At 42.8% G+C, this 26,351-nt stretch overlaps 1 protein-coding gene across 1 annotated transcript in view; it reads left to right on the forward strand.

Annotated features, from left to right (window-relative positions):
- The window catches only part of LOC142498007 (uncharacterized), a 139,509-nt gene extending 115,297 nt beyond the window's left edge, over window positions 1–24,212 (forward strand). Inside the window, exons 46-50 of the mRNA XM_075606516.1 lie at window positions 2,221–2,345; window positions 3,245–3,342; window positions 6,533–6,641; window positions 8,273–8,392; window positions 23,983–24,212. Of these exons, the coding sequence (XP_075462631.1) occupies window positions 2,221–2,345; window positions 3,245–3,342; window positions 6,533–6,641; window positions 8,273–8,392; window positions 23,983–24,117 (587 nt within the window). The 3' untranslated portion in view covers window positions 24,118–24,212. The remainder of the gene's footprint in view (window positions 1–2,220; window positions 2,346–3,244; window positions 3,343–6,532; window positions 6,642–8,272; window positions 8,393–23,982) is intronic.
- The last annotated feature ends 2,139 nt before the right edge of the window (window positions 24,213–26,351 follow it).

Below are 26,351 nucleotides of genomic sequence, written 5' to 3' on the forward strand. Positions count from 1 at the left end.
CTACGAAAGATAATTAATACATAAAAAATAAACAATGAATGAATATATAAATATATAATAAAATTTCCTCAAAAAACTTACAAACAAAATATTTATATAATAGAAAAATGTGTAAATGAAATATAAACACATATATTTTACAAGATAAATAATGTCAGATACTGAAACGCAAAAGGGAGGGAGTGAATACCCAAAATATCAACTAGAGCACAATTATATTGATTCATCAAATGAAAAAATGTTTTTGTTAAAAAATGGTTAAATGATTAAAATTGCAGAATCATTGACGTATAGAGCAATATAAAATACATATATATTATCCAAATAAATAAAAAATGTAATAATTCTTAAGGGGAAGGGTAAAAGAAGAACCAATATATAATTGTATAATATAAAATAAACATTCTAAAAAGATTATTGAAAGGCTAAAAGATCTAAGTCTTCATTGAAGCCCCTGGTTGCATTGTTTGTAATCTAAAAATCCAATATGTTTCTTGCTTTCTTAACCTCAATAATCTATCACCTCTTTGATCATCTACTTTAATATGTTCGATACCTACTATAGAAAGATCATTAATATTTTTATTGTGGGCATTAAAGAAATGCCTAGGTACACCATGGCCTAAAAAACCTTTAGTGATGTTTCTCCTATGCTCAACAAAGCGTTCCTTAAGGCTCCTTTTTGTACGACCAATGTATTATAAACCGCATGAGCAACTCAAAAAATAAATAACATAAATTGTATTGCAGTTTATAAATTCTTTAATAGGAAATTCCTCACCGGTTACATTAGAAATAAATTTTTTACTTTTATTTATAACCCTTATAGAAAATCTCCCTTTAAAGGATACTTGTCTTCCTGTGAGACCTTTGGGTTGTTATAAATGTGGCCGTACTAATTGTTTGACTTGTAAACACCTCATAAATAAAAGTAAAAAATCTATTTCTAATGTAACCACAATAAAAATATTATATTTTCACATAGTACAGAACAGATTTATTTAAAAAAACACTCATGTAAGATATTGATTGGTTTGCGCTTTAAAGTGCTTAGATATGTTTAGCATGACTTTTTACTTTCTTTTGTACATTTTCACTGTAGGAAACTGGCATGAGCTACAGCTTTTATTTGCCTGTAAAGCTTGCTGTTAATGTTTTGAATTCGAGTTTCCTGGAATTCCTCTTTCTAGTTATTTCTGCATGAAATTAAGGAACACATGCAAATGATAATCGCTTTTTAATCTCTACACCTTTTGTTTTAGTAAATGATGAGTCACCACTGTTCTTGGCACCAAGGCATGGGGGGAATTTGCATGAGTGGAGAACCCCTGCACATGCTCTTGCTTTTAAGTCCTCAAGACCCCCCTTGACAGCTCAAGTTTTCAGGATATTCCTGATTCAGCCCAGGTGGCTCTATCAGATGCCCGGTCGAAGAGAACTGGAGTTGAGAACCCCCTGCCTTAAGGATATAGCTGTTATTTCTAAAAAATAAAATAAATATTGAGAGCCATCTCATTCACTCAAACACTGCCTTGGGTCTGGGTAAACTCAATTTGAGCCCCACTGTCGGCTCTCCTTGTGACCTTATGCAAGTCACATTTTCTACCTGTGCCTAAGGCACCAACATTAGAGTGCAAAATCTTCTGGGCCAGGACTCATTGTGCCTGCAAATTTCTATGAGCAGAGCTGCACACACTGTCAGCTTCACATTAGGAAAAAGAATGAAAGATTAAAGATTCAGCTCTGTACTTAATTGTAATGGTGTGCATTTTAATGGTATGTATTTACAGGGCTTCAGACAGGGGGGAGGACAACTTCCTCCCCGTGATGCTCCACAAATGGACCCCACAACCAACCTCCACCTCCCCCCCCCCATGCACCACAAATGGCCCCTACAGTCCCCACCCTCCTTCACCCCACACATGGACCACTAAAAACACCTTCCACAACCTACCCCCCTTTCCAGAAATGACCTTCACATCCCTCCCGCTATACACATACTCCTGTTCCCCATCAGTCCTATCAGCAGGTTACAAAATACATAACTACATTCTTATTTTCTATATTCTAACCCTTACTTTATGTTTGTTTTTTTTACTTGAGGAGTATATGTGATTTACAACTTTATATTTGTTTTCAATGTGCTCCTTACTACTTGTATAGCAAATGCCATTTGATTATTGTGCTGTATAAGAGCTAAAGCCTTGCCTATTCTCCTAGGGATTATTCAAGCATCAGGTCAACCTGAATTCCAGAAGTGTATTAATAAAGCTATTGGGGCATTAGCTGTTGCTTTCTTCCATTCCTGGGATCAAGAAATGAGTCAAATATTGAAAGCAAATACGGTAAGAAGGTGAATGGGCCAAGAACTGGGGGGGAGGGAGAGGAGGGTATCCTGAAACTGAACCATGCTGTTCCTAGATCCCGGGACCCCCTGATTCCCAACATATTTACTTTTTGTATGAGCTGGTACTGTAAAACCAAAGATGGCTGTCAGTGTCAGCCAATAGAAAGCAGCAATGTAACGCACCTTTGCAACATTTGTTTGGACCGTGACAATGATGCTTGGATGGCAGCCATTCTAATTTCCCAAAAGGGACCAGAAACACGGACGTTAAGGGTAAACATATCTTGAGCTGGGGGATCCAAGGAGATAAAAAATAGAGCGTTTCTGCAACAAGAAACCCATTAGTTTTCATTCTAAAAGGAAAAAAAATAGGGGGAATTGCTTCTTGCAGGATAGCTTTTACAGTCCAAAGCTACAACTATTTTTCAATATAATTATAATTTCTTATGAGATATGGAAACAGTATTAAAATATTTAAGTCTTTTAAGAGGCAATCGAAGTTAGGGATGTATGTTTGTTTTTGGTGATTTTTTTTAACATAAAATTCAAACAGGGGGTCTCCGGAGCTGAACCCCAATAATTTCAGCTCCGGGGATCACCTGATCCCAGAGATACAGACCTCCTTAGAAGTGGCCACTTTGTTTGGTTTGCTGGGTTTATGTAATGATGGAGTTTCAAAGCTTCCTATTGGCCCACATGATGCCAAAGTTTTAAACTGTGCTGAGATTCCGCACTCCCTTTGGAGTTAAGTATTTTGGGAAGTAGGGGGTCCCTGGAGCTGAAATGAATGGGGTTCAGTTCCGGAGACACCCTGCTTTAATCCTAAATTACATAACAATAATACAAAAAAATGCATGAATTGCTCCTTTAAAAGAATGATTGCCTTTGTCTCAACAGGAAGATGAGAATAGTGAATCGTCATTGTACTATCATGGACCAACAGCCTTTGAGGATCTTCTTTATATTCATAAACTACCTTATCAATCACCAAAAAGGTAAATACTTTACTCGCCACAACAAGGTATATGTTTAACTAAAGCAGGTAGGGATCTCTTGAAGTAAGACTACAGTGGTCCCAGAGTGTGAGACCTGGAATGGGACAACTTGCTGGAGACAACTCGCCGCCGCCAATAAGCTACAGAGGGCAGCTCGCCACCAGCCATCTCACTGCTAAGGTAAGATATTAAGTGGTTAACTTTAGGGGTTTTAGGGTAAACGGTAAGGTTAGGGGGTTAGGGTAAAGCGTTAATGTTAGGGAGTTTAGGGTAAGGGCTCAGATTAAGGGTTTTAGGGTAAGGGGTTAAGGTTTAGCTTTATAGGGTAAGGGGCAAGATTCACGATTTTAGGGTAAGGGCTCTGATTATGGGTTTTAGGGTAAGGGGTTAAGATTTTTAGAGTGAAAATTAGTGTTGGCATTAGAGCTTAAGGTTAGGAGTTTTAGATTAAGAGATTAAGGGGTTAGGCGTTTTAGGGTAAGGGGTTAATGGGTTAGGGTAAGGACTTAATGTTAGGGGTATGGGGTAAGATTTGGGGGGTTATCTTTGTGGTGAGATAGCCGGCGGCAAGGGGCTGATCGGCGGTGGCGGCAAGTTGACTACGGAGGAGTGGCTATGGTGAGTTGGCTGCGGTATGTTGTCCTAGGCCATGTGAGACCTCCTTATTGTAAAAATATAGCTTCAGAACTGGACTTTTATCCTTTTTCAATCTGGTAGCCAGATAACTTTAACCTCATTAGTTACTGTTCGTGTCAACAGATTTGATATTTGTTCATTCCAAAGACCTCCCTTATGGGTGGACAAAATGCAAATTACATTATTATCTCCTGAAGTATAGATGCCGTCCTTTACCAGGAATGAGCATATTGCTACATTATGTGCAATTCCTATATTCACTAAACCGTGCTGAGCATTCATCTTAATGTGATACTGCTGCGGCACACTTTATTCTAACAAATCACCGGTTTGTCACCGGCTTGTTCCTGGAATGCGACGCTGTTCACCCGGAGCATGCCGCGTACGTTTTGCTTTCCCAGCCAAGGGTCATGCCCGGCTGACGCGCGGTTGATGTGTTAATTGATAATGGTTCAGGATTTAATAGGCTGCAATGCTTCGCGTGTCCGCCAGATGGCAGAAATTCATGAATTGTAATACAGTATATATATATATATATATATACTGTATAACAACAACCCCTATAACCCCTAACATACACATACAGTACTGTATATGCACATCAATGATACTATAGGCCGCCCCCTGGCGAGATGTGTTTGCAGCAGAGAGATATCCGCTGCTCTCTCTGCGCAAACATCGGCACATTAAAAATGATTTAAAATACATTTTTATTCATAGTGTGGATGTGCAGGGGGTCTCCGGAGCTGAACCGCGTTGGTTTCAGGTCCGGGGACCCCCTGCTTCCCGAGATACAGCCCCCTTTATGAGGTGCCAGTATCCCCCTGGATTTAAAGGTCCCGATCACGTGACCGCGGAATGTAAACAATGCAGAGGGATACCGGCACCCCATAAAGGGGCCTGTATCTCAGGAAGCCTGTATCTTATTGAAAGCCTGTCACATGGTACTAGAGCCAATCAGAGTAGGGATGGAGTTCCCACGCTCTGATTGGCTACCAACGCGGTTCAGCTCCGGAGACCCCCTGCACATCTACACTATGAATAAAAATGTATTTTAAATCATTTTTAATGTGCCGATGTTTGCGCAGAGAGAGCAGCGGATATCTCTCTGCTGCAAACACATCTCGCCAGGGGGCGGCCTATAGTATTATTGATGTGCATATACAGTACTGTATGTGTATGTGTATGTTAGGGGTTATAGGGGTTGTTGTTATACAGTATATATATATATACTGCATTACAATTCATGAATTTCAGGGGACGGCTTCTCGGCTTCAAAGACAACAGCTCGCAAACGCCCCCATGAGTTTTTACACGGCATTCCAGTATTGCAGACAGCGGGAATAAAATGTTTAAATCACAGCCGCGAAAATAACGCAATACATCCCGGCCGAAAACGACACAAAACCGCACATAACCAGGATAATCTGAAATTCGCTGAGCTAGCCGAGTTAGAATAAAGTTGGTCGCCACTGTATAAATTGTGCTAAAGCTTAGCACTAAAGATGGACGAATCAGCCCAAATCCATTTCCTGGATTTTCATGGATTTTCCCCCCAAAGTCAATTTTGCGGTGTAAAATCTGCAAACGGATGGCTGAATCCGTGGATTGTATTCTTCAAATCCGCCAATGGATTGCAGAATCCGTGGAGTGTATTGGCAATAATAATAAAATATCCGTAAAACTCAAATCACTCTTTTTGAGATTGATTCGCAGAAATTCACAGACAAAAGGAATTGGTTGATCCACTGCCCATCCAAATCCGCACCCCACAAATTTGCCCCTCTCGATTTAGCACCCTTTCTAGAATATGGGTATTTGGGGTCTGTTCCGGTAGCTGTGTTAAGTGCATACCCGTGCAGAAAGAGCCATTTCCGCACGGATATGCAGTTTGCATATTCTAAAAAACCATCTGGCATGTCCAAACCGTGTGAGTAAGGCAGAAGCAATTTCATACCGGCTCAGCAAATCTGTGCAATCTGGACAAAATGCCCCAATTTCGCGAGTGTTGCCAATCTGCTGGAATTCTAGTATCTCTGTTAAGCACAAAATGCAAAACAGGGTGGAAACACTTGCATGTTTGATCTCGCCAGATGCAAGATTAGTGTTGCTGTTTTAGCTCTGTTGGGCAGGGACTCCCTAATACAATTAGTTTAATTACCTTTTACATGCCCTTTTCAAACTGTTTCCTATACCATCTACCTAATTATGTACATTACTGCAAACATTATTTGGCAATAATGCCCTGATTGAAGAAGGTGAAGGGCCAATATGATGCTGATCTAGAGCATTAATCGCCAGTTATGCCCTTTTGTATGTGGATTATTAATGTAATAATTTAAATGTATGTGTTGTATGATTCTCTAACAACAAAAAAACATTCCGCGCGCTGTAGAATTTACAATCTGATTTTGGTTGTGCATAGAAGCAAATGGAAATAGAATGTATTGCCCAAGATTAAATATGCTTGTAATTTACAGAGTACATCCTACAAGCTATAACGTTACAATTCTGCAAGGCAGGTCAGCATTGTGTTTGTGTGTTTTATTTTCAGATGGGATTATTATAAAGGTTTGAAGCTACAGGTGGACAATGTGGAAATCAAGGAGGGGTTTTCAAAGGGAAAGCGGAGCAAAGAAGATTCAGACAAAACTGCTCTCCAGGTTTGTTGGTCACAATGAATGCAGAATCCTTCGTTACAGGAAATAAAATCCACATTTCTTTGACTTCACTAAAGTTAGATTGTGAAATGATTTCATGTCTTAGATTGTGTAATGTAAACCACTACCCGTGTGCACGTGACTGTATGTGAAAGGGTTTAATAGCATTCAGCTATCCAGCTGACTCCCTTAAAGTACCTCCCCGCAGGACACTAAAAGGGAGCAATAACTCCCCAAAAACCATCACACTACACTTCAATTACGCTGCCACCAGCAAGAATAATTTAAGGTCTTAATGGTCCCCTTTTCAGTATAAAAAAGATGTCATTAATAGAGATGGACGAAACTGTAAACAATCCATTTCGCATAATTTCCCGAGCTTTCCATTTAAAATCCGTTCCGTGGTGTAAAATCCGTAAACGGATTGTTCCAATTTCAATCGAGTGGATTAATCAAAAAAACGCCATTGGATACAATCCGCTGATGGATTTTATCTATCCAATCTATGGATTCCGCAATCCGCTTGTGGATTTTAAAAATCCATGGATTCAGCAATCCACGTGCAGGATTGGATTGTCGGTGGTAAAAAATGTTTCGAAAAAGACCAATCGCCCTTTTTGAGATTGCTTTGTGGAAATTGCTGACCAAAGGAACATGTCGATCCACGGCAGATCCAAATCCGCCCCCAAAAATCGCCCATCTCTAATCAATAACACAAGAACCCAATGCAGTTAATCTCTTCTCCAAGGTACTGAATTTAATTAGAGCCCACAGACAGTATTTACTGTATTACATTTTACACTTTCATGAAATAAAAACGAGTAGAGCAGAAAGACCTATACATTACCAACGAATAATATTAGATCCTTTCAAAAAGGTCTTGAAGTGAAAAATATGATATGAGAATTATTGATATAACAACTATATTAGATTAATTCTGATTTTGCTACTCAAAATCATTATTTTTAAGATCAATGACAACAGACAGGCCAACCTTTTTGTGGGTGTTTCCTATCTCCCACTCATCAATCTTTCATGACATTTATGGCTGATGTGACCAGGAGAGGAAGAATTATAATAAGATACCTTATAACGCTCTCCCTGTAACCATCAGAATAACTCTGTCCATATTATTGCATTCAGATGATTTTGCCGAAGGCATATACATCTCAACAGGGGTACTCCTAATTTTAAGAGGGAAATAAATATCTGACATACTGCATGCAACCCAGACACACCCTCAAATCTATATCTTACATAATTGGGATTTGCCCCAGATTTTAATTGTTACATTTTGTAAATCTGTAAGTATAGGAATGATGTATTTTCTGTCACCTTCATCTGCTGGAAAGAGAGGGCCCCACACTGTCAGATCACTGGTAGATCTGTACACTGTCTGCAGTCACTTCACTGCAAACCGGGTCCCCTTTTTATTGTTTTATATGTCCTATACATTGATATGGTGACGGCCCAGGTAACCCCACAAGAGACAGAGGAATTTTTTTTTATTTTTTTAAATGGAAGTTAATCCTTGTGTTGCTGTGTTGTTCACACAACTTCACATGTTCATGGCTCTATCACGACAGATTATATAATACGTGACGCATTATTTTATGTTAAATGTTTCACAAAAGGAAGAAGAGTTGGACGTCCTCAATGAAGAATTCTTGCAGCTAACAATTCAGGCTTTGAAGAATAATAAGGAAGCGCAAGAGTTAACCAATAAAAACATGAACTGGGAAAATCCATCTGTGGTAAGCCCAATTTCAGGGTGTGTATGTATGAGAGAGAGATCACATGATGTGACTGGTGTGCAGATGACAGAAATTGAATTTGAGCAGTCAGCCTGATCTACCCCAAGAAAAGGTGTAAGTGCCTATGCCAGGGCACATGCTGTACCAAATACGTTATTAGGGCACTAAAAGTTAAAGAGACCTTTGCATTTACCTCAATGATAGTCAGGATGTCTGAGCTAAACTAACTAAATTAGATACATATTTTTCTGTGTATCAACTGTCCACCCACCACCAGAAGCACACAGTTCAGGAAGCGTTTGAAAAGGTGAACAAATTCCAACGCACCGATTACAACAGCTGGCACTGGTGGCAGCAGTGATGCTGTTACTGTACTTGCTTTTCCTTAGAAAATGGAAATTCTCAATCTGCTTCTCCACGCTATTCATTTTAGTTTCAGTAGTACTTCTAGTACTAGCCCATGGCTGACTTGATCTTCCCGTTCCCAGTTTCAATCTCTTTCAAACTGAAGCTTCCCTCTCTAGGCACACCTTTCACTGGTTTAACTTGATCATCATCATCATCATCGTCGTCATCGTCGTCGTCGTCGTCGTCGTCGTCGTCGTCGTCGTCGTCGTCGTCGTCGTCGTCGTCATCGTCATCATCATCTTCATCATCATCATCACCACCACTACCACCACCAACACATCCACCACAACAACCATAACAACTATGTCCACCTCTTCTTGCCCCTACACGTCTACTTTCAAAAAGTTTCTTAAAACCACTGAAACTGGTATTAGACATGTTGTTGTTAACTTGCTCTATATGCTACTAGGCTTCCTAGCCTATGTTTAGACAGACACTGATCTGCTGCTACTAGCCCTACTACTACTGCTCTCCTGGCTGTGGCAGCACAGTTATCTCTTACCACCCATCTCCCCTCCTATTCCCGCACACAAGCATCCAGAGTCCCCTGCCACCTTCCACTACCAGCCACTCTATTAGTTGGTATCAAATGTACTATATAATTATACTACTACTAGTAGTAAAAATAAAAAGAAATTAGAGATAAAGCAAAAAAAAAACCTATGCACATGATGTGATGTAAACTGTCAATAATCCAATGCTGGTGGTTTAAAGTAGTAATGAAATTAAAACAGTTGCACAACACAACTATTATAAATGATTCTACTGCTAAATGCTAATTGTAAAGTTCGTAGTAGTTATATATGGTACACTACTTTGATATTAACTAGTGGTGGGGTAGCAGTGCTGGACCTGTGGACACTGGATGGTAATACAGTAGTAACAGTTACATAACATTATTGACACTATTAAAAATTCAAACTATAGAACTATTAGAAAATGATGGAAAGTGTATATATATATGTATATATATATATATATATATATATATATATATATATATATATACATACACAGTGTTTATATAGTATATATAAATATAGTGTTTATATATATATATCCCTCCCCCAGAGCTCACGTCACCTCCCCCTTTTTAATGGTGGATCTTCTCCTCTTGCTGCAGGTAATGAATCTATTATGGTTCTTCCCCCTCACACATACAGTAGGTATAGGGAACAAATGCAGTGTAGTGTAGGACTTGCACTTATTATGGTTTACCTTGATGATTTGGTGTGCAAGCTTATGATGTTTTGGCCAAAATTTCTAACTAAAAAAACATATTTTAATATTATTAGCATTAGCATTATTATTTACACTGAAGCATCATTTCTTGTAATTATTACCATGTATGTTTTGTCATTTGGACGTAGCACTGGGCACCCCCTGTGTTTGATATATATATATATATATACATATATATATATATATATATATATATATATATATATATATATATATATATATATATATATATATATATATATATATACAGTATATATATATATATATATATATATATATATATATCCTAATAAAAATGGGTATACTGTCAGGTCACTGGTCGGTGTACTTAGAGTTTATGGAGATGAGTGAACTCTGGACGGTGGTGTAAAAGACCTACTGTAACCGTATTAAAATAACAATAACACACTATAGTTATTAATACTACTAGCAAACTGGTAAAACACACACAGTCAGAAAAATATGAGTTAAATGTATATATCTATAAACAGATATATTGTGTGTGTGTGAGAGATACGAGAGACTAGGGAGAGATAAAAAGTGAGGGTATGTATGTATGTCTATTTATATACAGTAGCGCCATTAATGTACATACTGTACCACTTCACAGCAGTAATTCACGTGATAATCATATAAATAACACATAATGGGAATAAGTGCTTCAGAAATAAAGGTAACATTTAGGAAAAGGACTACCTGCTCCAAAGAGCTTACAATCTAATTGGTAGGTAGGAAGAACATACAGAGACAGTGGAGGGCGTTCGGGTAAGTGTGTCTGCAAGGGGCCAATGTTTATGTATGAGGTGTAAAGTATCAGCAAAGCTACTCATATGCTTCATTAAGCAGGTGTGTTTTAAGGTGGGTAGTTAGGGTGCTAGTCAGATTTTGAGGTGAAGGGCATTCCATAGGTGTGGGGCAGTCAGTGAGTAAGGTATTAGGTGGGAGGGGGCTTTAGATATAAAAGGGGTAGAGAGAAGACATAGTTGAGCAGAACGCAAGAGGCGAGAAATTAGGGCTGAGATGTAGGGAGGAGCAGAAGAGTGTAAAGCTTTAAAATTGTGGAAGAGAATTGTGTGTGATACGGAATTTGATAGGAAGCAAGGAGAGGGATTTTAGCAGGGGAGACGCTGAGACAGACTTAGGAAAGAATAGAATGATTCTAGCAGCAGTGCTTAAGATAGATTGTAGGGGAGACAGGTGAGAGGCAGGAAGGCCAAACAGCAGGAGGTTACAGTAATCGAGACGAGAGAAAATGAGGACCTGTGTTAGCGTTTTAGTCGAGTAACAGAGGAAAGAACATATATTTGTAATATTGTGGGGGGGGGTAGGGGAACCAACAGGTTTTAGCTACATTTTGAATTTGAGAGGAGAATGTGAGAGAGGAGTTTAGTGTTACCACTAGGCAGTGTGCTTGTGCTACTGGGTGTATGATAGTACTTCCAACAGTTATGTGGAAGGAGGTATTAGGGCCAGGTTTGGGAGGAAATATGAGGACCTCCTTTTTGACATGTTACATTTAAGTCAGCGGAAGGCCATCCAGCGGAGAGACATTCAGAAAATTTGGTCTGTACAGCAGAAGTAATGTCAGGGGTTGAAAAGTAAATTTTTGTGTCATCAGCATAGGGGTGATATTTGAACCCAAGGGGTGTGATTAGGTCACCTAGAGAGAATGTTAAAAGAGAAAAGAGGTCCCAGGACAGAACCCTGGGTTACCCCCACAGAGATGTGTTGGCAAAAGAGACAATGAAAGTATGATGGGAGAGGAAAGAGGAGATCCAAGATAGAGCTTTGTTATGAATAGCAAGAGTATACAGAATGTGAAGGAGAAGAGGGTGGTCCACAGTACCAAATGCTGCAGAGAGGTCAAGTAATATGAGCAGAATGTAATGACCTTTGTCTTTGGCAGCATGGAGGTCATTAGTTATTTTAGTGAGGGCTGTTTCAGTGGAGTGAGCAGTGCAGAAGCCAGATTGTAAAGGGTCTAGGAGAGAATAGGGAGTGAGAAAATGGAGAAAGAGAGAGAATACAAGACGTTCAATGGGTTTAGTGGCAAAAAGCAGGAGGGAGACAGAACGATAGTAGAAAGACAGGTAGGGTCAAGCTTGCTGTTTTTGAGTAATAGTATCACAGTTTTAAGGAGGAGGGAAAGGTACCCGAGTAAAGGGAGAAGTTACAAATATGTGTGAGCATATAATGGCGGCCGCCTTTAGTTTAAAGCGGCCGCCACCGCGGGAATTTTTAAACCGCGTGCAGACGCTGGCTTTTTTTTTTTCGGCGCCTGCGGCGCTTCCATTGTTCAGCGCCATTAGCGCTAAATGGAGATGTGACTGGCGCCCGGCCAAGTTCAGCTGCTGAAGAAAACAGGCCCAAACAATTGCGGGTTAGCTTTAGAATAAGCTTAGCCGCGACTGTAGGGATTATAGTACACTGGCGACACACTTTATTCGAGCTCGGCTAGTCCCACGAATTCGGGTATACCCGGGTGTATTGAGGTTTGTGACTGTTTTCTGCCCGAGTGCATTGAGGTATTTTCCAAGCAGGGATTGAAGCATTTTATTCCCACTGGCTGCAATACTGCACAGTATATATATATATACTGCATTACAATTCATGAATTTATGCCATCTGGTAGACACGCGAAGCATTGCAGCCTATTAAATCCTAATCATTATCATTTAACAGATCAGCCGCCCGTCAGCCAGGCATGAACCCAGGCTGGGAAGGCAAACGCAACGGGGCTTGTCAGAGGTGAGGAGCGGCGCATTCCAGGTATCTGCCAGGTACATACTGGGTATTTGCTCGAATAAAGTGTGTCGGTGCAGTAGGATCAAGAGGTTTTAGGAGATGGGAGGGAATGGGGTCAAGAGGGAAGGTGGTACAGGGAGAAGAGGCAATCAGGAGCAAGACATCCTCTGTGACAGCGGAAAAAGCGTAAATAAAGGCAGGAGGAGAGTTAGGAAGAGGTGTAGGATGGGACGAGGATACAGAGGGGATATCCTGACATATGGATTCCACCTTTTCCTTGAAATAGTCAGCAAAGTCCTGAAGTGAGATGGAGGAAGAAGAAATGCAGCAGATGATGGTCTGAGTAGGGAGTTATTAAATACAGAGAAGAGTCGTCATGAGTTAGACTTGTGCATGTTGATTTGTGAAGAAAAGTAAGTTTGTTTAGCCTGAGAGAGGGCAGAGTTAAAACAGGATAGCATAAATTTGTAGTGAAGGAAGTCTGCGAGAGTGTGAGATTTTCTCCAGAGGCAATCAGAGGACCAAGTGCAGGAACGCAGCCTGCGCGTGTTGGAATTTAGCCATTGTCTGGGGTTAGAAGGGCGAGGAGGGCAGAGAGAAAGCGGGGCATGTAGATCAAGAGAGGAGGATAAAGCAGAGTTGTAGTTCCTGACCAGGTTGTAAGGGTCAGGCGCAGAACTGAGAGCGGAGAGGGAGGAGCGTAAAGTGGAATCAAATCTGTTAAGTTAATAGAGCAGAAACAAGAGGTAGATGAGGTGGAGAAGGGGAGAAGTTTAGAGAGAAAATTAGATGTGGTGATGGTCAGAGAGAGGAAAGGGGGAAATGGAGATGTCAGAGAGAGAGAATAGTTTGTGTGATTTTACTCTCGGTGCTGCTTTCGCACTTTGCTCAGTGTTCCTCCTATCATTTTCCTGAATGCTGCTGTTGCTGTGGAACTGGCAGTGGTACTGGTAACTCTGGCAATGGCAGTGGCTTCCCTCAATGGCCTGGATGCAGACACTAAATGTGTATAACATTCCTTAAAGCGAATTGACACGTTGTTGTTGTTGTTGTTCAGCTATATAATTTATTTAATGACACAGAGACAGTACAGTAAAGTCCAGGTCACTAAAGCCAAGCACTAGCCCAGGGAGTTGACACAGACAGGGGTCTGTCCATTCAGTCAAAGTTAAATAATATTATCTAATCAAATGTTTGACCTACTGTATAAAAGCACAGCACTAGTACTACAGCCAGTGCGGCAACATAAATCATTGGGCCCAAGACAAATATAAGAAGCAAGAAGGAGGTTTGAGACATGTGGGGGGAGGTGGGAGCATGTATAATTAGGAGGGGGGTACGGGCATGGGGGCAAATTGGGAGAAAGTATACAGAGGTATGAGCATGGGAGGAGGCAGGAGGGGTATACAGAGGTATGGGCCTGGGAGGAGGGAGTACACGGAAGTATAGGGCTGGAGGTGGGCAATAAAGGGATAATGGGTTTAGAGGGTGCTGAAAGGGGATAAGGAGCCTGCATGGGGGGTTAAAAGTGGTAATGGGCCTGGAGGCCCATAGAGGGTATAAGGGGATAATAGGCCTGGAGGGGTGGTATGTGAGGGTAATGAGACTGGGATATAGTTAGCATGGTTCTCAGAACTGCATGGGTGGGCTTACCTGTGGTCCTTGGATGGACCTGCTGGAGACTCATGGAAGGGGGACTTGGCTGGAAGGATGAGCCCTTCAGGACTGTGAAAGAGGCTGAGGGTGAAGGGGAGGACACCAGAGCAGGGGCGGATCAAACATAGTAGAGTCGCTTGACTGACCAGGCTCGGGACAGCAGTCCTGGCTGTACCACCCTGTTGGGGGCCCTGACTACAGCAGAAGCACTAAGCAACCCACAGCAAAACTCAAGAACACAATGGCTAAGACCTGAGGCTGCACCCATATTTAAATAATCTTCCCATAATACATTTGTTTACAGGTTCGGATTCCATTTGCGGATTCGGATTTTTAAAAATCTGAATCTGTCAACGGATTTTTAGTGATAGAAAAAACAATCTGCTTTTTTGTGACTGATCCACGATATGCCATGCCTGAAAGGAACATGCAAATCCGCGCTGGATTTTTATTTCAGTGAAACATGTGCCCATCTTTACATAGGTTATATGAACGAGGGTGATCCCAAGCTGAAAGATCATCAACAATGCTAATACTGTATATATTGAAATAAAAACAAAGAGCAGTCTACTACTTTAAAGTATAGGAATTAAGGGTAGGCAAATACATTTTTTCTAAGCAAAGTTTAAGCCAAAACCTAAGAAAGGATCATCCTTGGATCTGTACATAGTTGTTATTTTATTTAATAACCTGGACAAACTTTGGAGTTTGCTAGTCCACACAGGGCAAAGTTTTAGAGAAGAGTTAAACAATTAACAAAAATTTGAAGCAGCTCTATTTTCAGTAAGGGTTGTCATGGGAGACCACAACTTATTCACATGATCAAGCAACAGACAGGACACAGATCAAATAAAAAAAGGATATTAATTCCGTCTGGAGCCAGCAGACACAGCACAGAATATAGGAGGAATCTAAGAGGTCCTTGTTGCCAGGCGCCACCAAAATGGCTTACCTGGCACACTCTCCCACTCATGTGGGGGTCCGGAATCTCCAGGCAGCGCTGGATGTAAGTTGCAGGCAAGCACTTTTGAATCTCTCACAATGGAACAGCACATAGGGGGCTATGCACTAAGCTCCGTTAAGTCACTTTTAGACCGCAAAGTGCTCTTCGAACGTGATTTTTTGCTCAACCCGATGCACTAAGCAACGCAAACAGGCACTTTGTGGTCTAAAAATGACTTTTTTCAGGAATTTTTTCTAAGTCCAACTTTGCTCGATTGCAGCCCTGTTTGCGTGAAATTCTGCCCTTAAGCGGGATGCACTAAGCAACGCAACCTTAACGTACGCGAAAGTTCCGTTGATCAGAACACGTCAGGTCAGAGTAGACGCAAAGAAATCTGGACTTAGAAAATATTCTTGCTTTTTATTTTTGCATGCGCAAAACCAATACAGCAGGCCGGCGGGTGTCCCCGGCTGACCCCGCGGGGGTCCCCGCGGGAGTGCGGTGGTCCCTTTGGGAGTCCGGGGGTCCCCGCGGCCGTCAAGGGGTCATTGGGGCCTGCGGTACAAATGTTGCACCTCCAAAAATAAGAATCAACAATTCTAACTAAATACATCCCCCTAACACATTAGGCAACAGTAATGGCCAACATTACTATTATCCAAATATGGATAATAATGCATTTGGCCATTTTAAATACATATAACATTCAATAAATACAGTCAAAACATTTTACACTTACCTTTTACAGGCACCCACGATGAAGGCCGTCTTCATCCTCATCTTCATTCTGCCCATGCCCCTATGGTGCTGCAAAACATGCACAACAATTACAATAGCCAATGTAATGTCCCCTAACCCCTTAATCACCATAGCGGTTATTAACCGCTACAGTCATTAAGGGGTTAAGTCACCCTCACCCACCACTCGGGAGGCCTACATACCCTCCCACACTAACCCCCCACCCCGTGAGGCCTAAGCACCCTCACCCACTACCCACAAGGGAGGCCTACCCACATACCCTTGGGGCCAATACCCCTTCCCCCCACCCCCAATACCCACAATAAAAACAACACACTGCCCCACAATAAACATCATTCTATTTATTAAATACATAACACACCCCCTGTACCTCCCCATAAATACATGATTTATCCTTTTACATACAGGGTTAATACCCCAGCCCCACGCGAGTCCCCGGCGGGCCTGGCGGGTCACCTGAAAGACCTACAGGGTACCAGCAACTTGTTTCACACAGGTTCTGGAGGCCTGTTGGTGGGTCCCGCCAAGCACCATGGCCCCCAGATGGTCACCTTGAGACACCGTGGGCCACAATTGGGTCCCCACGGTAGGCCCACGGATTTCTGGGAGCCCCGGGTCAGACCCACAGGTGTATGCGGGGCCTCGGGTGGTTCTCACGGGGGTCTGGGGAACTCACGAGTGCTCACAACGGTTCCGCGGTGCCCCCACGGATGTGGGACCACCGGTTCTTCCCCGCACAATACGGGTCCGCGGTGCCCCCACAGATGTAAGGCCACCGGTTCTTCCCCGCAAGTGTCACCCGTTGAACCACCAGCCTGATACCCGTGAGATACCCGAGTATACTGCAGGTGGTCTCCAGAGGTCTCATGCAGAACCAAGGAACCAACCCTAAATGTAAAATAAATAAACCTGGCCTATACATTCAATTCATACATCCCCCCCAAAACTCCTACAGTACAATAATGTGCCAAATAACTATTATCCAGATATGGATAATAGATTATTTGCCCATTATTAAACACATAAAACATGCATAAATCAAAACATGAATTTTTAATCTTAAAATCACCACATTGCATGTTAAGATAAATCCAGCAGCCATTGTAAATATAAACCAACAAAAATGCAGCTACACAAATGTCTATGAAATGTCACACAATTGCAGAGTGTACATGATGCAATTAATCTGTGCATCATGTAACACTATGCAAAATATATGTAACAATAAAATACAATATGAACAATGTCCCCTAACCACCAATGCCATCCTGAAAATCAATTAGAAACTAACCAACATCAATCAATTAATCCATTTCCTCAAACAATGTATTTTAAATGGGCAAATGCATTATTATCCATATGTGGATAATAGTAATTTTGCCCATTACAGTACTGTATGTGTTAGGGGGAGGGGGGGATGCGTGTTGTTTATAGGGGGCAATTGTCCCAAATAAACATGCTAATGTGCCTTAACCCCTTCATTGCCTTAGCGGCTATCCGCTAAGGTAATGAAGCTGCATTAATGTATTTTTATTAATAGTGTGCGTGAGCAGGGGGTCCCCTGAGCTGAACCGCATTGATTTCTGCCTCAGAGACCCCCTGCTTCCCGAATTACAGGCCCCGGTTTGGGGCATCGGTGCCAGTGCGGACGCCATTTTTATAGAGCCCACGTCGGGTCTTGGATGCTATAAAGATGGCGGCAGCACTGGCACCCGATTCCCCATACCGGGGCCTGTAACTCGGGAAGCAGGGGGTCTCTGGGGCAGAAATCAATGCGGTTCAGCTCAGGGGATCCCCTGCTCCCGCACACTATTATTAAAAATACGTTAATGCTGCTTCATTACCTTAGCGGATAGCCGCTATGGTAATGAATTATTGTTTATTGTTATGTGTGTTTTAATACTAGTGTAGATGTGCAGGGGGTCTCCGGAGCTGAACCGCATTGGTTTCAGTTCGAGGACCCCCTACTTCAGGAGATACAGGCCCCTTTATGGGGTGCCGGTATCCCCTGCAGAATTTAAATGTCCTGGTCACGTGACGCGGGAGCTTTAAAGTGCAGGTGGTACCGGCACCCCATTTCGGGGCCTATATCTCCTGAAGTAGGGGTTCCTCGGACCTGAAACCAATGCGGTTCAGCTCAGGAGACCCCCTGCTCATGTACACTATTATTAAAATGTATTTATTTAGTGTACGATCGCCTGTAACAGTCTTGCATGGAGATGGCAAATCTCCATGCAAATGTTACATGCGGCTTTTTTTTCTATCAGCTAGCGTACAGAAAGGTTCAGAACGCAATCAGGGGGAAAAAAAGCAACACGTACGCTGTGGCTGTTTTGAGCTATTTTGAGCAGGTACGTTAAAAAATGGCCTCAAGGCCTTAGTGCATCGCGTCCCCGGCTTCACTTTTTAACGAACCTGCTTTTTGGCCAAATTAGAACGCAAAGCCATTGAGCTTAGTGCATAGCCCCCATAGTCTCATTTTCAGGTGTCTCCAGCACAGCCTCGGAGACCACCACTTAGTCTGTCTGCATACTGGCTCTTTTCAAGTCTCTGTGGCTCAGCTGGGCTCTCCCTTTCCTAGTTTCTCCGTCTCCAAGGGAAATCATGGAGAACGGGGCAGAGACAGCGTGGATGCTGTGTTTTTGACCAATCACATAGTGAGGGCTTACCTGTATTGATCAATCTGGGCTGGTAATGTGACGGGGAGGCCAAGGAATGGAGGGTAGGAATTACAAATCGGACAATGAGAACAGCGCCTACTGGACTCATTTCCAGCCATTGGTCTCTGTGCCAGCATGCTATCTCCATCTGAGATACGTGTCTCGCTGTCTGAGGCAGACAATAGGGCAGACGCTTATCGGACCAATGTCTCCCAGATAAAAGGATCTCCCATCCTGCTCCCCTTTAACCGCAACTCCCTCGTGGAACCGCTAAAGCTGGATCCCTGGATGTGCAGGTTGCATAAGTGTATTACAAGCCTAGTATGCCAAGGGAACCAAGAAATACATATTTGAAGTGCAATAGCATTTTATAGAAAATAAAGGTTTACATATAGGTTCTTTATCCCGATGAGCCACAGAAGGATGGATCTACAGGGATATCATGTGCATCCACCCAGACAGATAGGGGCAATGGTTGGGCTTAACATTTATTATAAGAGCCACATTGCCCTTACTGTCACACCGGTTACTGCCAGGTTCTTAAGATACTTACCAGTGTAGATACCAGATTTATAATTCCCCCTTGGGGAAACAATATGGCCTCCAAATCACGTGAGATTCAGGAGGCAATAGGAAGCCGCAATGTCATTGGTTGGGTCATTCTATTAATCAACAACAGTGACCATACCTTTTCCTCATGTGCCATCACAGATAATTATCTCAGGAACAAGGGGGTCCCTGCCACTGAACATTGGCTACTTCTTATTTAGCAGTATTACTGCTTTAAAACACATTCTTGCTTATTTTAAGTAGGTTTTGAATTTTTTTTAAATGAGTACCCTTAGTCAGCAATATTTTCAGAGAATCTTTCGAAAAAATAAAGGCCTATATTTACTAAGTAGGGCTTTTCTATGACACCCTTCATCCCTGCTAGCTAACTTAAAGCTTTTCACATTCCTCCTGAACATAGCACAGTGAATAAGTAGCTTAAGAATGGAATCAGGGACTGGTTGGGGAGAAGGTATGGGCCGGAGAAGAGGGGGGAGGGGAAGGGCTGTAGGGAGAGGGGAGAAGGTATGGTCCGGGGGAGTGGAAAAAAGGAGGTTTAGCCCAGGGGGAAAAGGTGGTATGGGGGGTAGGGCGAGAAGGAGGTATGAGCAGGGGAGAATAGGTATAAGCCTAAGCGGATGGAGGGAAATGGCGTTATGGGCAGGGTGGGTAGGTATGTGCCTGGAGATGGATGGTAGGATATGGGCCTGGGGGGGAGAATAAATGGGCCTGAGGGGGAAAAGGTATGGACCAAAAGGTATAGCCGAGGGGAGGGAGGCCCTTGGAGGGATCTGCTGGAGGAGAGGCAACTGGTGGAAAGGAGGGCCTTATGGGCCAATACATGACTCAGGGCTGGTTGTCTCATTGACCCTGGGACAGCAATCCAAGTTCTCCCCCCCTGTAGGCGGCCATCATAATTTTATGTATTGTATAAAATAAGCCAGCTTCTCAAAAGGATGAACAAATGAAAAAACTGGTGCACAACCGGGAAAAAAAGCAACGTTGGACCAAAAAGACCTTTGCAAAAAATGTGTATTACCGTATTTCCTCAATTGTAAGACGCAATTTTTTCCCCATTTCACATGGCTGAAATAGGACTGCGTCTTACAATCGATGTACTGTGAAAAAAAACCAGCTGGGGGCGTGCAGAGAGATATGCTGGAGATGTCGGCGGGGTCTTCTGTGTTCAGCAAACAGCATAGCTGCGATCACGCCCTCCCCTCCGTGCAGAGAGATCACGGCTCCCCTCCTCCTCCATGAGGTGCAGAGAGTTCAACGGAGATGCCCGACAAGGATATTCACATTGCCCAGCATCCCCTCCCCTTCCCCTGTCAAATTTCTGTGTGAGCTGCACGTGCAGAAGGAGCTATGTGTGTGTGTATCTGTGTGTGTGTGTATCTGTGTGTGTGTGTGTGTCTGTCTGTCTGTGTGTGTGTGTGTGTGACCTTCCATTCTCTCCCTCTCCCCTTCCCTCCTATCCCTCTCCCCTCCTTCCCTCCTATCCCTTTCCCCCCATTCCCTCCTATCCCTCTCACCCACCCCTCCTATCCCTCTCACCCACCCTTCCCTCCTATCCCTCTCCCCCTTCCCTCATATTCCTCTCCCCCTTCCCTCCTATCCCTCTCCCCCTTCCCTCCTATTCCTCTCCCCCTTCCCTCCTATTCGTCTCCCCCCTTCCCTCCTATCCCTCTCCCCCTTCCCTCCTATCCCTCTCCCACCCCTTCCCTCCTATCCCTTTGCCACCCCCCCTCCTATTCCTCTCCCACCCCTCCCCTCCTATCCCTCACCCCCCCTTCTCTCCTATCCCTCTGTCCCCCTTCCCTCCTATCCCTCTGCCCCACTTCCCTCCTATCCCTCTGCCCCATTCCCTACTATCCCTCTCCCCTCCTATCCCTCTCCTCCCTTCCCTCCTAACCCTCTCCCCCCTTCCCTCCTATCACTCTCCCCCTTCCCTCCTATCCCTCTCCCCCCCTTCCCTCCTATCCCCCCTTCCCTCCTATCCACCCTCCCTCCTATCCCCCTTCCCTCCTATCCCTCTCCCCCTTCCCTCCTATCCCTCTCCCCCTTCCCTCCTATCCCTCTCCCCCCCTTCCCTCCTATCCCCCCTTCCCTCCTATCCCCCCTCCCTCCTATCCCCCCTCCCTCCTATCCCCCCTCCCTCCTATCCCCCCTTCCCTCCTATACCCCACTTCCCTCCTATACCCCACTTCCCTCCTTTCCCTTTCCCCCTTCCCTCCTATCCCTCTCCCCCTTCCCTCCTATCCCTCTCCCCCCCTTCCCTCCTATCCTTCTCCCCCCTTCCCTCCTATCCTTTCCCCCTTCTCTTCTATCCCCTTCCCTCCTATCCCTCCCCCTTCCCTCCTATCCCTCTCCTCCCCACTTTTCCTCCCCCGCTGCTCCTCTCTCCCCCCATTTCCCTATCTCCCCTCCCCCTCTCTCCCCTTCTCTCCTCTCCTTCCCCCCCTTCTCTCTCTCTCTCTCTCTCTCTCTCTCTCTACGCTCCTCTCCGCGTTAGTGCATGAGATATTGTAAATCACATCCTCTGCTTCTGTACCTTCTGGTTGGCCTTTGTTTTGGACTGCTTGGGAATGAATCTTGTTCCCCCCACCGCCCCTCCAGATCTGTCGCTATCTATAGGGTCGTGAGATGGTGGTTTCTGATGTGGGGCAGTTCCTTGCCCTAAAATCGTCTCCATACGTGCAGTGTCCTGGCTGTCTTAATGATCGGTATCGCTCGTATTGTGTGTGCTTCCTGCGGTCGCTGCTCTTCTTGATCTTGAATAATTTCTTCGTTGGGCTTATCTGCCCGGGACAGATTCGCCTATGCCCAATAGCCATTTGTAGATGTGCCGTTCCTTGCAGTCGGTAGTGACTTCCTTTAATTTGTCACACTTGTATTTGATAAGGCTCTCCCCGTAGGTGTCCACTGCTACCTGGATTTTATCCATCCAGTTTGTCTCCGAGTCCGTAGTGAGTATTTGTTCGTTTCTCCACTTGATTATCGTGATATCATTCCTGATCCTGGCCAATTCCTTGCTTGACTGCTCAATAACCAATATCATCAAGTTGAACGAACACATCCGGGTCACTACGCCCTATTGTAGGCTGGTTTTTTATTCAGAATCCTCTTGGTAGCAGTATCTCACGGTGGTAGTAAGACAATGTTTCCCAAACTTCTCATTCACTGGTATTTTCCCCACTTGTATGCAACTTTGGGCACTCATGCTGATGGCGCTGAGATGACGGGACCCGATTGCTGCACTGATGCTTGCGCATGTGCGGTGCCTTAAGAATCCGTTTTTCATTGTGACTGGACGCGGAGTTCGCACTACCTGGCAATGGAGGACGCCACTATACTCCTACTTGAGACGGATGTCCTCCACGCACATGCGCTCACGCTGTTTATGCCAGATGAGATGCTGATTTTCCACAGCTGCTCAAAATGGCCGCCACACGCCTGTGATTATGCCTGCAGACATGGGTCTCTCTGATTGAACAATTAGCTCCCTCTAATTGATTGTACTTAGGGAACTTTGGGTATAAATGACATCTGGGTTCCTTTGTTCTCCAGCACACCCCTGAGGAAGGTCCTTCCTGGACGAAACGTTGGATTTAAGTGTGCTTTGTATTCACTAATACAAGTTTTTCATGTTTACCTTTGAGTGCTGTTTCTTGATTTCTCTCATGTGAAACATGTTGTTCTATTGATGCTTATGGAACATGCAATGCACCTAGAAATATTTTGGATTGTTGGAGTGCTAGCTGCTTCTCTTTTGGTGTGTGTGTGTATATATATATATGAAAGAAAAAAGAAAAGAAAACAGGCGCACACCTAGTTGTGATCCCTTATAAACGGGCTGCCTATACCTGGATGCATTTATCTGGAACAGGACTCTGTGACTTTTAAGGTTTCAAAAAAATTTTGGAAATAAGTTTTTATTTTTCTAATATTTTTTACATTTTTTTCATTTAATATTTTATTTTATTCAGGTTATTTCTCATATAATAACATATTTTTCCATAAATATTTTTAAAATAATTTTGTTATGTATACTTTGTATTAAAATCATAATTGTTATTACACATTTTATCTTAGAACTACATAGGGTTTTTATATACATATTTTTCTACCTTAGCCACCCCATAGGTTGTATTAACGCAGTTGGCTACTTACTCACAGTTAGGCAGGTTACTCCATTAGGCGCTCCTTTATTATTTTTGTTTTGTTTTATATATATATATATATATATATATATATATATATATATATATATATATATATATATATATATATATCACACACACAAGTAGTATGTATGAATGTACTGTAAGTAATTATATTTGTTTTTTATTTACTTTTTATTACCAGAACACACTCCTACTGTCGCTGTCCGTTTTTTCCTACTTACCACTTAGATTGTAAGATCTTTGGGGATTCCTTTTTCCTAATGTTACTCTTATGTCTCAAGTACTTAGTCCCATTACGAGTTATATTATTATGTTACGTGTTAGTATTGCTGTGAAGCACTATGTACATAGATTGCACTATATTAATAAAGATATACATACTTGCATTAATAGAATCTAGAAACTTTGTCACAAGAACTAAATTGTGAATTTTTCCAACAGTTTGATGTGTGGGCGGAGAAGAAAGACTTGGGCCTATTGCTTGAAATCAAGAGACGCTGCACAGCCCAAAGGATCTGCTGTACAGAATCTGTCTTGCCTTATCACCAACCTCCCACTACAAACTTACCTGCGTAAACTTCATGTGAGAATAACAATAATGACTGTATGGCACTGTATGTGTGATTTATCAAGCACATAAAGTACTCATGTGAATGTAAATAGAATACGGGGAGCGCAAGAGAAAAGAATATAAATAAACAATGATCGGTGACAATTTTACACCAATGAAATTAAATGAAAAAAACTCTCAGGGTAGTTAGTGGGAGTGTGTAATCATTTTTTTTTTTTTGCTGTACTCATAAGGCCACGTGTGAGACTAATTCACAAAGTAGGTTCTTTGTACACTGGAGTGTCTCCTTCCCTCAGCTACAGAGTTGTCCTGTTCGTTCTCTGTGTATAGAATATTCACTGACACCCGGCGTCCTCATGATGGGCCCAATAAGGATGACAGATAGCTGCAGGGAAAGTATAAAAATACAGTTTATTCATTTAAAATAAGAGTAACAAGTTACTCACATGTAAAAATACACCTCCGGCACAGGCAGTCGCTTCCAGTACTCAGACACAGTGCACTCCTGCTCCCGCGTCCTGTCAACAGAACTGGGTACAGAGCGCTCGGAGGAACTACGGTGGCCGTCAGTGATCCAAAAGCTCTACAGCCTAGCTCGAACTACGCGTTTCGCATAATGTTATGCTTCGTCAGATTCTTGCTAGGGACGTGTGGAGGACGTAGCTTATACACCGAGAACGAACAGGACCACTCTATAGCTGAGGGAAGGAGATACTCCAGTGTACAAAGAACCTAATTTGTGAATTAGTCTCACACGTGGCCTTGTGAGTACAACAAAAAAAAATTATTGCACACTCCCACTACCCTAAGTTTTTTTTCATTTGATTTAATTGGTGTAAAACTGTCGCTGATTGTTTATTTATATACTTTTCTCTTGAGTTCCCCGTATTCTATTTTCTCTCTTCTTACAGGGATCGCGGGAGGATCCTCTTTGGGTTGAGCAGCAACACACCATTGGGTCAGTTTTGTACCATTTGTTTTTTTATGTGCTTGTATTTTAAGATTCTGTCTATTAGGCATATTAATTTGTATTAGAGGGATCGCCAAAGATACTCTATATCACACTCATGGGAATGTACCGTGATTTACTCTTCAAAATTTTACTTCTTTTTATTTACTACAATAAACAAGAATATTTGTCGAAACCAAAGAAAGTTGAAAAGGTCGTTTCTGAAGGTCTTGATCTTTAATGTTACATGCTCTTTTTAAATTCATGCAGAAATCACCTCTGACCATAAACATAACGGTCTCCTTTTCACCATTCTAACGTCCCTTTGCTGCTACATTTAGTCATCCTATCCTCTTTACATTCTGTAATTGCTGAAAATGTGCCTCCCAGGAAGATAATAATAAATACAATAGTCCTGCCATTTAGACACATTGAGGCTCCATGGTTATAGCTGATGCCAGTGAACACAGATAAAAACTCAGCAAAAACAAATGTTTTTTCGAAAATTGAAAGACAAGAAATTGATCAGAGCAAAGTCATTTTTGGACTTTGGGGGGATTGCCGCTATAAGTACAGTACATGTTTATTATTTATTTAAATCTAAAGTGTCATTTGATTACAGTGATCAGGGCTTCTGACAGATTTCAGTTTTGACAGCCCCCCCCCCCCATCCCATGTTGGCGGTGTTGCAACCCACCATTTCACACCTCACGAGAGCCCCTTGCTCTAATACCCTCCTTCTTCACATTATTTCTCTCCCCTTTGTCTCGCTCTCACCCACTCTCTTCCTCACTCACTTTGACGGTGAGGGGGTAACCAGGCTCAATAATAAAGGTTAAGCCCACTTGGTTACCCCTGAACTGTGTTTGAAGATCCTAGAGTGTCAGCTCTTGGACCTGACTGTCGTATCACTGTGACTGTGTGTGAATTATGCGACAATACAGTATTTTTACCTTTCCAGGAGTGCTGGCCAGAGGAGCTTTTTAGGCTGTGAGTTTGAGGGTGGGTTTTGCGGAGAAACTTCTTTCAGATTGTGGCTATGTAGCGGGGTTCCCAAGTTATGGGATAACCCAAAAATGTACCCGGGAATCAGGTAAGATTCTCGGGCCATTGAAGCACAGTGCTCCGGCAAAATCCTACCCTGGAAACGTTCTTTAAGACTAACCGCCAAGGTTCCCTGCTTCAGCACAAACATGATAACAACAACAGAACAAGATAAAGTCAGGCTTTTGCTGTGTGGCAGGGATAAGGCTAGTAAAAGTAGGAAACATATATTCTTATTCTATCCCT

The sequence above is a fragment of the Ascaphus truei genome, chromosome 6 (assembly GCF_040206685.1).
Source record: "Ascaphus truei isolate aAscTru1 chromosome 6, aAscTru1.hap1, whole genome shotgun sequence".
Lineage (NCBI taxonomy): Eukaryota > Metazoa > Chordata > Amphibia > Anura > Ascaphidae > Ascaphus > Ascaphus truei.